The sequence below is a fragment of the Heloderma suspectum genome, chromosome 3, assembly GCF_057233095.1.
Source record: "Heloderma suspectum isolate Gila_16-S chromosome 3, 16-S_ref, whole genome shotgun sequence".
Lineage (NCBI taxonomy): Eukaryota > Metazoa > Chordata > Lepidosauria > Squamata > Helodermatidae > Heloderma > Heloderma suspectum.
Window position 1 is genome coordinate 177313362 of NC_139460.1, and position 13086 is coordinate 177326447.

Consider the following 13086-nt stretch of genomic DNA (forward strand, 5'->3'; position numbering starts at 1 on the left):
CTATTTGTAAAAATCTAAAAGGCAAGGATAATGAAATACACACACACACATTTTCCCAGAGGCTTTACTCTGCAGTTCCTCTTGAGTTTTTAATATGGGGGCCTCTTGCAAAATAGCTTTGGGCCTAATTTCTTATTATGAAATTCTGATACCTCTTCTGAAGAAAAGTAAAGAAAAAGACATTTTCAATGCCTGCCACCTTTCTTTTGAATCAAGTCTTAAATACACCCTACTTAAGGTAAAGGTGTCCCCAGCCAGTTGTGTCCGGCTCTAGGGGGTGGTGCTCATCTCCATTTCTAAGCCGAAGAGCCAGCACTGTCCGAAGACGCTTCCGTGGTCATGTGGCTAGCATGACTGAACACCGAGGTGCATGGAACGCTGTTACCTTTCCTGCCGAAGTGGTACCTATTTATCTACTTGCAATTCCTTGCTTTCGAACTGCTAGGTTGGCAGGAGCTGGGACTGAAGACGGGAGCTCATTCCATCACGCGGCACTCGGGTTTCGAACTGCTGTCCTGCCGACCTTCCGGTCTGAAGTTCAGCATCTTAACCACTAAGCCACCGCAGCCCCTACACACCCTACTTACACCCCCAAAATAGTGAACAAAGTGTCACCACCTGGGCTGACGTTTCGCCAACGTGTTGTTACCCAGTTCTACCTCATGTTCTCTCAACTATTTCTAGGAAGGCAGTGGACATTATGGAGGCAGTGCTGGGATGAATGAGGGCGAACAAGCTGAAACTTAATCCAGACAAAATGTAAGTGCAGTTTAACTGGAAATTCTTCTAATGTGGATGGAGATATACAATCTGTTGTGGATGTGATTGCACTCTCCCTGAAAGATCAAGTCCACAGCTTGTGGGATATTTTAAACCCAGAACCAACTTTAGAGGTTGAGGTGACATCAGTGCTAACAGTACCTTTTCTTGCCAGCTGTGGCATTATCTGGAAAGAGCAGACCTGGCTCATGTACTGGTTACAGTCAGACTGCATTACTGCAGCGCTCGCTATCTGAGGCTGCCCTTAAAGAAGCTAGGAAGTTTCAATTGATTCACAACACAGCCAACCACGATGCTAGTAGGAACACAATTATCAGATCAGATAACATCATATAACTATGGCAGCATCCAATGGGGCCGCTCTGCTGGATCTGTTGCACTCATGGGACCCACCGCTTGCGCAATGGGGCTTTGGCATTTCTAAAAATAATCTGGGAAACTAGCAGAAATGCTTGTTTCTGGATCAGGACAGGTCAGCAGAGCTCCCTTCCGCGAGTTCTGCTGACCTGTCCTGTTCTGGAAACGAGCGTTTCCATTTATTTGGGGTTATTTTTAGGAACACCATAGCTCCATTGCACGAGTGGTGGATCCCACAAGCACGTACTGATTTTGACTTTAAAAGCCCTCAATGGTCAGGGACCCAGTCATTTAAAAGGGCTGCCTTCACCTATATGACATTTATGATAGTCATCTAAGGCTCTGCAATCTGATCTCTCTTCAAATCAGACAAGTACCAGAAATAGGGGCTTCTCTGCAGCAGCACCTCGATTATGGAATTCCATCCCTTGGGGAATCCAAGAAGCACTTCTCTTTGCACTTTTAAGTGATCTTTGAAAACATTTTCATTCAGAAAGGCCTTTTGTGATTTCTAAAACTCTGTAGGGTGACTGGCTTTTATAAATTCTTTTAGCTGTTATATAAATATATATATAAATATTATTAATACTATATATATTATTACTATATATATAAATATTATTTTATTATGTCATGATTGATATGTTTACTCCATATATATAGTAAGCTGCCTTTGTAAGAAGATCTTCTAAAAAATTGGGTATAATGCCATAAAATACAATATAAACAAACAACAGCGTACCGCAAGCTCAGCAGCTCCTAACAGATGAAAACATGCAGGCTGCTTTGCAGCTTCCTTCTGAGGTTTGATCATCATCTGCCAGCACAACCTGCTTCATACTCCCCGATCCCATCGGAACTTGAGCTTCCAGTGGATGTGCATGCAGGTAATAGGGGGAAAGGTGGCAGGGGTAAAAATTTTAATTCAGTACATGAACTAAGGTCTAAGACTCATACTGGTAGGATGTCAAGGAAATAGAGCTCCCAACCCAGTGGGCTGCAATAGCCTGTAGCCATTCATTCAAACAATGTACTGGACTGAGAAGAGGGGGTGGGAGTGGGAAATATACAGCTTAATCTTCAAGCCAAGTTAATGCCAGGAATCCAATCTAAAACATATGAAGCAAAGAGATAAAATGTGTTTCTAACTATATAGAGAGTTTAAGAGAACTGGAACCCATTCTCAATGCCAGGTTTAATCCTGGAACACATGAAGTGACAGAGTTATATAGCACATTCATTTTACATTTGTACCCTGAACGTTACTTGATATTCCATGAGTGTTATTCGTGTTATGGCCAAGTCACACATTATGTTGGAGTTCCATGGTTGGAACTCCCAATGTAATTCTTCTTGTAGACTCCAATTTACCCTTGCGGGAGGGTTCCAATCCTTTGCCCCCATACTGTGGTCCCAATACAAATCCCAGCCCATGCTACAATTTGCTGTGGAAGGGAAAAATATAGTCACAAAAATTGTGCCCATAACTTCCCCCCTTCACTACCAATAGGAGCTTTGGATTAGGTGGGTGGATTTAAGTGGGAGAATCAGTAGAGGTTATAGAGTGGGAACCCCCTCGCCCCATGCTGTAGCCCTGGCGCAAATCAGAACTCCTCCGTGGCTGGTTTTACAAGAAAAAAATTATGTAGTCTGGCCCCTTAGGAAACACTACCTTAAGCTGAGAGCCAGTGTAGTGTAGTGGTGAGAGTGACGGACTGGGAGCCGGGAGATCCGGGTTCTAGTCCCCACTTGGCCATGGAAGCTCACTGGGTGACTTTGGGCCAGTCACAGACTCTCAGCCCAACCTACCTCACAGGGTTGTTGTTGTGAGGATACAACGGTGAGGAGGAGGATAATGTAAGCCGCCTTGAGTTCCTTGCGAGAGGGAGAAAGGCGGGGTATAAATGCAATAAATAAATAAATAAATAAATAAAGGCAGTTTGCATGGAAAACTAAGTGAAAGTGAGATCATATTAAAGGTCAGTGACCACCAAGCCAAATGCAGCCAACCAACTATGTACTGTGGCGTGGCAGTTGCTTGGAACCCAGTTTTGCAGTCCTAGGCAAGCAGCAAGAATAGGGGGTTTCTTGGGCTGCCATAAATGTTTCCTGGCCAGCATTCAGCTTGGTGGACCACAGGAAGTATAAGTCTGGTATAAGCACTAGGAGATAAAAGCAATCTTCCATTTTCAGTCTCTTTAGCCCAGGAACTGAACGTTCATACAAACGTGCAGCATACAAACGTTAATCAGCTTCAACAATGGCAGGCTTAAAGAGAGCTGTTTTGCTTTTTGAGGAGTACAGGCCACCTTAATGCCTGACTAATCTGCAGGGTGTGGGGGAGTAGCACTGTCAGCTATCTAAATCAAGGCCACATTTCTGGTCTCATGATACATATCAAAGTAAGTGCTACTGACTCCTCTGTTTTCACCAGTGCTGTGGACTGGCTGCCCCACAAGCTGGGGTGGCTCCAGGGTTGAAGGGCCCTGGATAAATTGCTCTGGGCAGCAGTGGCAACAGGAAGCAGCCTTGGGGCAAGAAGAAGTGCCACCATCTCTATTGCCTACTCTGTGTTCTTGTTACTCGAGCACCAAGCAGATGTAGCAAGCTGCCAATTTAACTTTCCCCTAAGTGCTTGGCCCCTGACATACTGTCAGAGCCTGGACACATGGGGGTGGGGGTCTGGGTGGATTAACATGTTGTCTTGCTGTGGCCACCCAGCACTCAGACAGGGGCAGTGGAGCTTCCATTTAATTCCCCCATATGCCTGGGTCCTGATGTCACTCTACAGTCTTCCCCAACCTAGTGCCCTCCAGATGTTTTGGACTTCAATTCCATCAGCCCCAGCCAATATGGCCAATGGTCAGGAATGCTGGGAGTTGTAATCGAAAATATCTGGAGGGCAACAGATTAGAGAAGGCTGCTCTAGAGCAACATTATGTGGGGCATGGAATGCACTGCGTTAACAAGGAGGCGCAACACAGCACCGGGCAGCAAGAAAAAATGGCTAAGAGGGGCCCACCCAGTCCAGTGCAGGCAATGGGCCCTGCTGAGGCCCAAGCATTTGCCACAGTTTGCTGTATGCTGATGCTGGCCTTGCTCCCCAAGGCAAATCATCCAGCCTGAACCTCAATTCACAAAAGGGTGCACCTACTGAGATTTCCATTTTTCTCTGTACCTTTAGGAGGAGCCATCTTTGGGATCACATCTGAACCCTGTTAGATGTTTAGATAACAAAGAACCCATTTTTTAAAGGGGGTAAAGCAAAACATGTGATTGTATGCAATGCCACCAATCGATTGACTTAAGAACATTGCCTTCTAGAGTCCCATTCCATGCTTTGGAAAAATAATTTAAATTCTTTACAATGACTGTTTCTACAGTTACCTGAAGAAAATAGACTTAGGTTCTTAGAGCATTATCTGCCACAAAAGCCAATTCAAAGTTTCAGAAACAAATCCTGCATTTTTCATCTGTCTGTTGTTCTGTAAAAGCACTTATTCTCACTCCAGAAGATAGCAAGCAATTCATAGGTTGTATGAAGGCACTGGATTCTCAAAGGAACGGTTGAACTGACTAATATACCCAAAAGGACCGTTTTAGTAGTTTGTATGTGGTAGGTTTAACATCATAATGCAGACAGACAGAGACAGATAATCTCACCCGAGTCATTTTTAAAAAGTCTAACGAGGGGCGATTCCATCGGACATCCTCTTCTCGTCTCCTCTTGAGTCGGCTTTTTTTCTCATTGAGGACACAAGGCTGTGAGCGACATCTCAGCAAGCCCTGGCTCCGACTGAGTTCTGGAGTGGAGGTGGGAGTGCTATTGGCTGAAGACAAGATGCTCCCTGTTTCAGTAATATGTTCCTGTGACAGGGAAAGGCGACGTCTCGGGTTAAAGTCATAAGATCTTCCAGAACTCCAATGAACACCTGAACTTGAGCTTCCTTCACTGCTGTCTACAAAACCACTACTCGCAGAAGACGGTCTGGGCACTGGTGAAGTGTTGAGGCTGGTGATTTGGAATACATTATTTAAAGGTTGTCCACTGTGGGGCAGGCTGATGGTTGTGCTTTGCTTTAGAGTGGTGCCTCCATGGCTATTGCATCGCTGCAAAGTAGTGCTGCCCCCACTGTTGCATCGTCTCTTAGACACAGGAGTCCAGATCTTTGAACTACCAGGTTTCCATGGTGATCGGCAACGAACCAATTCATCTGGCTCAGAGAGTGACCTACAGTGTCGTTTGGTAGGTGGTGTCAGTGGCTGTCTGGAGTTCTCATTAAGACTGAGTTCACTTATCCATCCTGAAACCAGAGACTGGCCCGAAGGTTCGTGATGCCAGTCTAAACCCCCACTGGCTGCACTTGAACTAAATGGGTACAATGGCAAAGAACAAACTGAATGCTTGCTTGGGTCAGTTCGAACCTGACAACCCTCATGTGAAGGTTTCCAAGGACCCTCTCCTGTTGAATTGAAATATGGATGAAAAAGAAAAAGTTTGTTGTAAAGTCAGTAGCATTATAAAGTTTATGCCATGAAGGTTTGGAAAATGTGAAGGAGAACCTTCCACTACTAGTTTATCCTCATGAAACAATGTTAATAATGTTATAAGGGGGTGGTATCAAAAAGCGAGTTAGCCGAGTTCAGGAGTTGAAACCCGCTGTTCCACAGCACATCCTTACTTTCCTACTCTTCCTACATTAGGAGGCACTTCACCTGTTTATTATTGCACAAAATCTCAGCATGTAGATGCTGGGAAGCAAATGGACACTGTTGTCCTGGATTCACCACTGAATTCAGGTATGACCAATAACACCGTGGAAAATCACTTTCCTTGGACCAGACTCCATGAAGTATTGCTAATGTATGAAATCTGCAGTCATGTGGGTTACTTAAATCACTTGTTATTTCCCAAACCAGCCCGACCACAGCAAAGCATTTTTTTTTAATGGATACCACAACGGATGGTTAATGTATGATGCAAGCTTAACATATAAATTTGGCCTTGCTTCTGAAATGCTACATTTTGTGTTTCACATAATTGGTGATTCCTACTCACAACACTGGTAGCTTTATGCTTGCTTTACTGATAGTCATACTTGCTTAGTGGGTTTCCTTTATTACACATTCTGGCAAAATTCTAGGCATAATTAGCATATATTTTTCTTTTAATTTAGGCTTGGTTCACACTTGATAGTGTACTCTGCGTATACCTCTGCGCTCTGGAATATATAGGGCCAAAGCATTGTGGCCAGGCAGTATTTATGCAGAAGTACAATTAGTATGAGCTGCTGCCTCCTTGTGGTGGGCTGGATCCATAGCTGCTGCAAATTTACATTATTCCAGCAGCTCAAAGTGAAGCCATCATGGTCACTGAAATAATGGCATCCACGCAGAGATGCTGTTTCACACAAAATGACACCTCTGCATGAGTGCAACCCAACTGCAAGGGGCAGCAGTCCTGTATACCTAATTGTTAAGAATTTAATTTCATTATTTTCTAGTTTAGCTTAGTTTATACGCCACTTTCCCACAGTGGACTGCATCCAAAGAGGCTCACAATAAACATTAATCTACTATCAAAATATAGCATCATCTTTGAAAAAAAAAACACAATTTGTTAATAAAACCTATCAACAAATACAGATGAGACAAAAAACAATTCAATAAAACATAGCATAAATTTAATCTAGACAATCTAGACATAATACCTTTTCTAAAAGCTTCAGCTTTTGTAATCATAATAATTGTAGTAATCATAAGAACTGTAACTGAACTTGCTTTTTCTCTCCTCCTTCCCCATCCCTTATTCCTTCTGTGTTATGTCTTTAAATTTAGATTGCAAGCCTGAGGGAAGGGACTGTCACGCTACTTAACTTCGTAAGCTGCTCTGGGAGCCTTTTTGGCTAAAAGGTAGGGTATAAATGCTATAAATAAATACATAAATTGCTGTATTTAAATAATTAATTAATAGTTTTTAGAATGCAAGTAAGAAACTAAAATATGCCTTAAGTTTAAATAATGGTTTAGAATATGTATGTGTTTTACATCTAGGATTCTCTATTTGAGATCTTTGGGTAATATATATATTCCCACACCCACCCGCTGGGTTCATCCCAGATGTCTGTGATAATATTCTTGTCTGTGTGAACCCTTTCCTGCACACTCTGCCATTCTAATGCTTCATGATAATGCAACCTCCTCTTGCACAGCATTAAGCCTGGTGAATACTAATTGACCCAAAGATTGCTAGAAATGGGGCACACTAGAAATTCAGAACTCTCAAATAGAAGGGTGTTTTAGGTTTTATCCTATGTGCCAAGTTCTAGAACCTGCAATGTCTAGAGTTGCAGAGTATCAGCATACTGGAGACATTTACTTTCCTACAAACCCAAAATGAAAAACCCAAAGCCCCTGGGAAGTATCCCTATCCATGCTTCATTTGATTTTACACATATTACATGCTATAACTTCCTATTCTAAGTGCAATTCTTATGACAAATTAGGCATTCCTCCAAATACATGTTTACATTGTGGCAACCACGTGCAAATACTGTTTCCACAGTGAACAGTTTATGCTAACCAACTGGTGCATCCCTCGAAGAAGCTCAAGATGCATCTTTTAAGCAGAGCCTTCAGAGTCTGACAGAAGGTGGCGGGTATACATTATTCCAAAATAAAGTTAACCTATATCACAATATGCAAAATGTACATGTAAAGCCATCCATTCCAAAAATTGGGCAAGGATAAGCAACACTTTGTGTAACTTGGCCCAATATTACTTCAAAATATTTAGAACACTAAATAAAACCTCAAAGACAGTCCAGTGTTTTAGAACTTACCACTGATTTCAAATGGGAACAGGCTAGTACTTTTGTTCTGCTTCTCAGACGAGTACTGCAATAAGAGAAATATTAATATTGTACAATTCTCCATCATGTAAAGTTCTATATAAATGGTTATCAGTTCCCTATGTCTGATCAACAAGATGGCTCTAGCCCTCAAAGAGCTTCGTTAGCAGATTCAACGCATAGTGCAAGAACAAGCCAGACTGCCTCAGTCCATTTGGATACTTTACATAGTACTCACTTTAAACGCTGTAGCTAGACAGATGGATTTTATGGAAGTGTGACTCCTAGAAACATTTTTTAGTAAAAGTGGTGGGACTTCTATTAAAGTTTTAATATGTTTTGGATGTGCTGGGTCCAAATCTATTGTATACCAGGCTGTATTTCAGCCTTCACCCTTAAATCTATAAAAAAGGAAAATGGCAGCAGATTTTCACTGAGAATGAAATACCAAAACACACTACAAGGAATAGGATGCTGGAATGAATTAAAAGACACATAAATCTGGTACATATCATCCCATTTCATGTCCAGGAATACCACAATGCTATGCATCCACCATAATGGATCCAAAATAACAGAGAACGTAGATTTTGATGGCTAATTAGTATATTGTCCTCACTATGGATAAAACCCTATATTGAAAACTTATGCTTAAATGGGTTGTTCCTGGATACCAAGATACCAGCACAGTCGGTTAGGTTATGTATGATAATAAACTTCCAGAAAGATATTGGTCTATACAGCCAATATTCAGTCCTAGTGGATGTTATGCAACCGCCATAGTGGATCCAACATGGCCACCAAGGATTCAGAGGAGACATGCCATACCCACTCTTGTATACCTGTCTCAAGAGACCTGAGTGAGTGGGTCCAAAAGATCTGAACTTGATAAGTACCTTTATTGTCCTAAGTCTATGTTTTGCTGTATGTCAGAAACAATTGCAGCAAAAAATGGAGTCACGTGGCATCTTAAAGCTACTGCTGAAGTAAGGTTGTTGCCTTTGAAAGCTCATGTGCAATTCATCTTTTCTTCTTAAAAGATGCCACAGAGTTGCCATTATCTTTTCAACAACAAACCATAAACATGGGATCACTGAAATCAACCCCCCTCACCCCCAAATAAAGATCCTTGGATATCTTACTGCCCAAATATATGCATGTTTACTCTCTGAGCTCAACGGAGTTTACTCCCAAGTAAGTATACGTATAAAATAATGGTGCTCTGTGTGTGTGTGTGTGTGTATGTATGTGTGTGTGTGTGTGTGTGTGTGTATATATATATATATATATATAAAAAAATAACCTGAATTAGCTCTCCCCTATAAGTCACTACAACAGACACCCACAAAAAGTTTTTGGTCAAATATTGTGCTTAAGAATTCATAGCCAGGGATCTATACTCCCCTTTCCCCCAGTTGTAACCAACATCTGATGCAAAATGTTAGTGTTGTCAAATCACTTTGAACTGTGGTCACAACAAACAATAAATGTGAATGGAAAACTTTCTACTAAGTCCAACACAATCATTTGATTTCAAAAGGGGGAGATTTCTCAGGAAGAAAAAACTAGTTCAAAGGAAGATGAAAAGCAACATAAACAGGACAGAGGGTGTCAAATCCATTATTTATGCAGATGTAAACACGTAGCCACAGTTATCATGTATGCATTAGTTCAGACACCAGAGGCACAGGGACGGCATTGTTGGTAGCTGCCCCCAAATTATGGGAACTTCCCCTCCCCCATAGATCCACTTAAGTCCAAGATCCTTTTAAAAGCATTGCGAGACCTACCTATTTCGGCTGGCAATTCTGACAAGGTGAGAAAAGATAGGGGAAATGCAGTAATTTATTCTGTTCTGCTGCTGAGGGCAAGTGTGTGTGTGTGTGTGTGGCTTTTGTTAGCTTCCTCTTTTAAGGAGAGTCTTCAGCGTCTGACAGAATGTGTCAGGCTATGAATAAAGTAACTGAAAGAATGCCAGTGTGATTAAAACAACAGAATCAAAGGAAGGAAAAAAGTTTTCCTTTAAAAGAGCAGTACAAAAATCTTACTTCAAAATAAAAAAATAAAAGGGCAAAAACTGGTGTAAAGCTACAATAAGGCAAGCCCAGAAATTTCAGGAGCAAATTCCTAAAGACAGAAAAACAAAAATTATTTAAATACATCAAAAGTAAGAAACCAGTCAGAGGCAGTACTACCACTAGATGACAAAGGAGTAGTGAAGGAGAAACAGAGATGCTCAGTGAATTCTTTGCAACAAACTTCACTGCATCTGAAAAACTATCCAAGTAGTAATAGATGTTTCAGAACTAAAATTGACAAGTTATGTAACAAGTCTAGATGGTTTAGAAAGTTTTTGAAGGACTCAGATATGAAACTTGTTGAGCTTTTGACCAAAGCTGTCACCAAAATTGCCTCCTTATCAGAAGAAAGGGTCCAGGATTGAGAAAAATTAGAGAGCAGCCCAAACTTTGTTCCAGGAAATTGGTGGAAAGCCCTATCGAGTTAGAAAAAAACTACCATGGCTGTCCCCTATGTTTCTTGCTCTTATCCGTCTTTCCATGTTTGTGAATATTTTTTCTTGCTAATATGCAAATTCTATGATAATAGAGAGCTGTATATTGAACAAATACAGGGGGATTGTCTTACCAAATTAATATTCAATGTTTTACATGTTAGGTCATCCAAGGTCTGGTTTTGCAGCTTTTCTGTTATTAGTGTTACCATGGTATTCAACAGCCTCTCGTTGCTTACACTTTCAAGTGGTGGAGACACAGTGCCTTGCCCGTGTTTCAGAATTAGCCAGCCATTTCTGGGTTTGTGTACATCAAATGTTTTGTTTTCATCTTGTAGTTAGGTAGATTTTTCCACCAATTCCTCAGTGCATTGTGTATGTTTCTAATAAAAGAAGAAATAAAGGTTAGCTTTAATATGAGCAGAATACTATACCTGAAAATTACATGTAGTTTTCTGCTCCTGCATTAGATATTCACACTTCCAGAGGAAGACACATTCCATATCTGCATGCCACAATGCTCTTTCTTCTTCTCTAATATAACCCAAATCAAGAAGATTAACTGAACAAGGACTTCCCTACAGAAGGTTTGCTCACAGAAATCAGGAAGGGACCTGCAGTGGACAGGTGTCGTGCTACTCGAGCTTTGATAGCACAGCACCTCCTCCCCAGCCCCAGAACTAGGACTCCCTCCAATTCTAGGAGGGAAAAAGAATCATATATGCAGTCATCTTAGTGCAGTCCCGGAACAGAACAGCATTACAGTGGCTGAACACAGGGCAATACACCCAGCATAATGGAGATCTACCTTTTATGCCCCACAGGTGAATGGCAAAAATGGCTAGGATGGTTATTCTTTACGTTCAGAAACTGTGTTCCAGCCAATATAGACAGGTTTACTGAACACCATGTATGTCTTAACTAAAAATGCCTACTTCATTAAAAAGGTTACTCCTTAGATGCTTCTACATGTCAAAGCTATACTAGCAAGTGGTTCTTACGGTCAAGCTACATTATACATTAGATACATAGCATGCAGCTGATGCTCTCTTTCATTTCTACTCACAAGTATACATGTGGGAACCTGATCTGGACTGGGACCACCACACGTGGCTAGGGGTGGTTTAACTCTCCCATCCCTCGCACAGGGACTAAAAGAGAGAGAGAAAGCCTCCACTGGAGCCAATGAAAGGTTTTCTTCTTTTTTAGGCCCCAAGTAAATTTCAGGAAACAAGTGGCAGGGGGAAAGGTTTAAACTTCCCTTGCCCATGCACAGTGCTCCCAATACAGATCAGGGCCCTGTGAGGTTACTTGTGAGTAAAAGAGAAGAGAGGGTCAGCTGCACACTACCTATTTAGCATATCATATTGTTTGACTCTTACACAAGGGTATGTCAATGTGTTTCACTGGCTGGGTTCACACATCACTTTAAGTCATGGTGGCTTATAAGCTACTATATCCCCTACACGATTGGACAAATAAGCTACTGTGCATATCCCATTTTCCCCGCCCTCGCCCCTCCTCCCTCTACAGTCCTCCCGCTTGGCCGGGATGGTATCCCAGCTTCCTTTGCACTGGAAACCAAATCCCAGCATCCCCTGCGCCTCCACTCCATCACCTGCATCTCTCTGATTGGCCGATCTTGCGCTACGGGTGTTCTTCTGACTCCGTTGGATCTCCGCCATTACTGGTGCACTGCCGATTGTTAGACGTTTTTCTGCTCCCCGCCCCACCCAACCAGCAGTGCCCCAATTCTCAAAGCTTTCCTTCTAGCTCCCTCATCCCACTGCCGCCGCCTGCTTCCCAGGCGGTTTTCAAAGCCGTACCCTTATCCCCAGTAGTGTGCACCAAAAGGGGTTGGGGCTCTAACTCCTTGACAGTTTGCTGTAATGGAGCAAAATTTTATACATAGGGTCTCCTTATGGGGAACCTTCAAATGCTGTACTGCATAAATGCGTGACCTTCCTTTTTCACAGAAAAATGACCAGAAACCAACTGCTTGCTACCCTTTAATTTCCTTCACTCTCCCCCTCTTCACCTTCCCTTTGCATCCTCCACTCCCCCACCTCTTTTTCCTATCCTGCAGCCCCAATGTCCTAGCCTCCCCTCCAACCCAACTGTAAAGTAACAACACAGAAATAAAAAGAAGCTGTTTACTGACATACAAAGCGGTTTGTTTGGCTTCTTTTGCTTGCTTGGAACTGGGCTTGTTTAGTACTGCACTGAAGGTACTAAGTACAATCTGTTGCTAGGTGGATCTCGGAAACAAAGATCTGCCAGGAGAGCGGAGGAGAGCGGCAGCAGCAGCTTTGACTGCTCTTGCCATGCAATTCTGTAGGTGATCTTTCAACCACTCTTTAAACTACCATGGAGTGCCAGACAACACAACAAGCCATGATAGTTTAAATAAACCTCACTGTAGACCATAGCTTATCAGCGTGGCTTATTTTGGCTAAATAAGCCACCATGGTTCAGGAAAACTGCTCGCAGACAACAAGATAAACCATGGTTTATAAGCTACTGTGAGTAGCTTATAAACCCCGTGGCTTAAAGTGATGCGTGAACCCAGCCATTATTGCACCAAGT

At 42.2% G+C, this 13086-nt stretch overlaps 1 protein-coding gene across 3 annotated transcripts in view; it reads right to left on the minus strand.

Annotated features, from left to right (window-relative positions):
• FAM53A (family with sequence similarity 53 member A) overlaps positions 1–13086 on the minus strand; it is a 44092-nt gene that overhangs the window by 9942 nt on the left and 21064 nt on the right. For all 3 annotated transcript variants that reach the window (XM_084845004.1, XM_084845005.1, XM_084845006.1), the window contains 3 exons: positions 10635–10883; positions 7980–8034; positions 4801–5600 (listed from right to left, as the gene is read on the minus strand). In XM_084845004.1, coding sequence (XP_084701130.1) covers positions 4801–5600; positions 7980–8034; positions 10635–10712 — 933 coding nt within the window. In that variant the 5' untranslated portion in view covers positions 10713–10883. The remainder of the gene's footprint in view (positions 1–4800; positions 5601–7979; positions 8035–10634; positions 10884–13086) is intronic.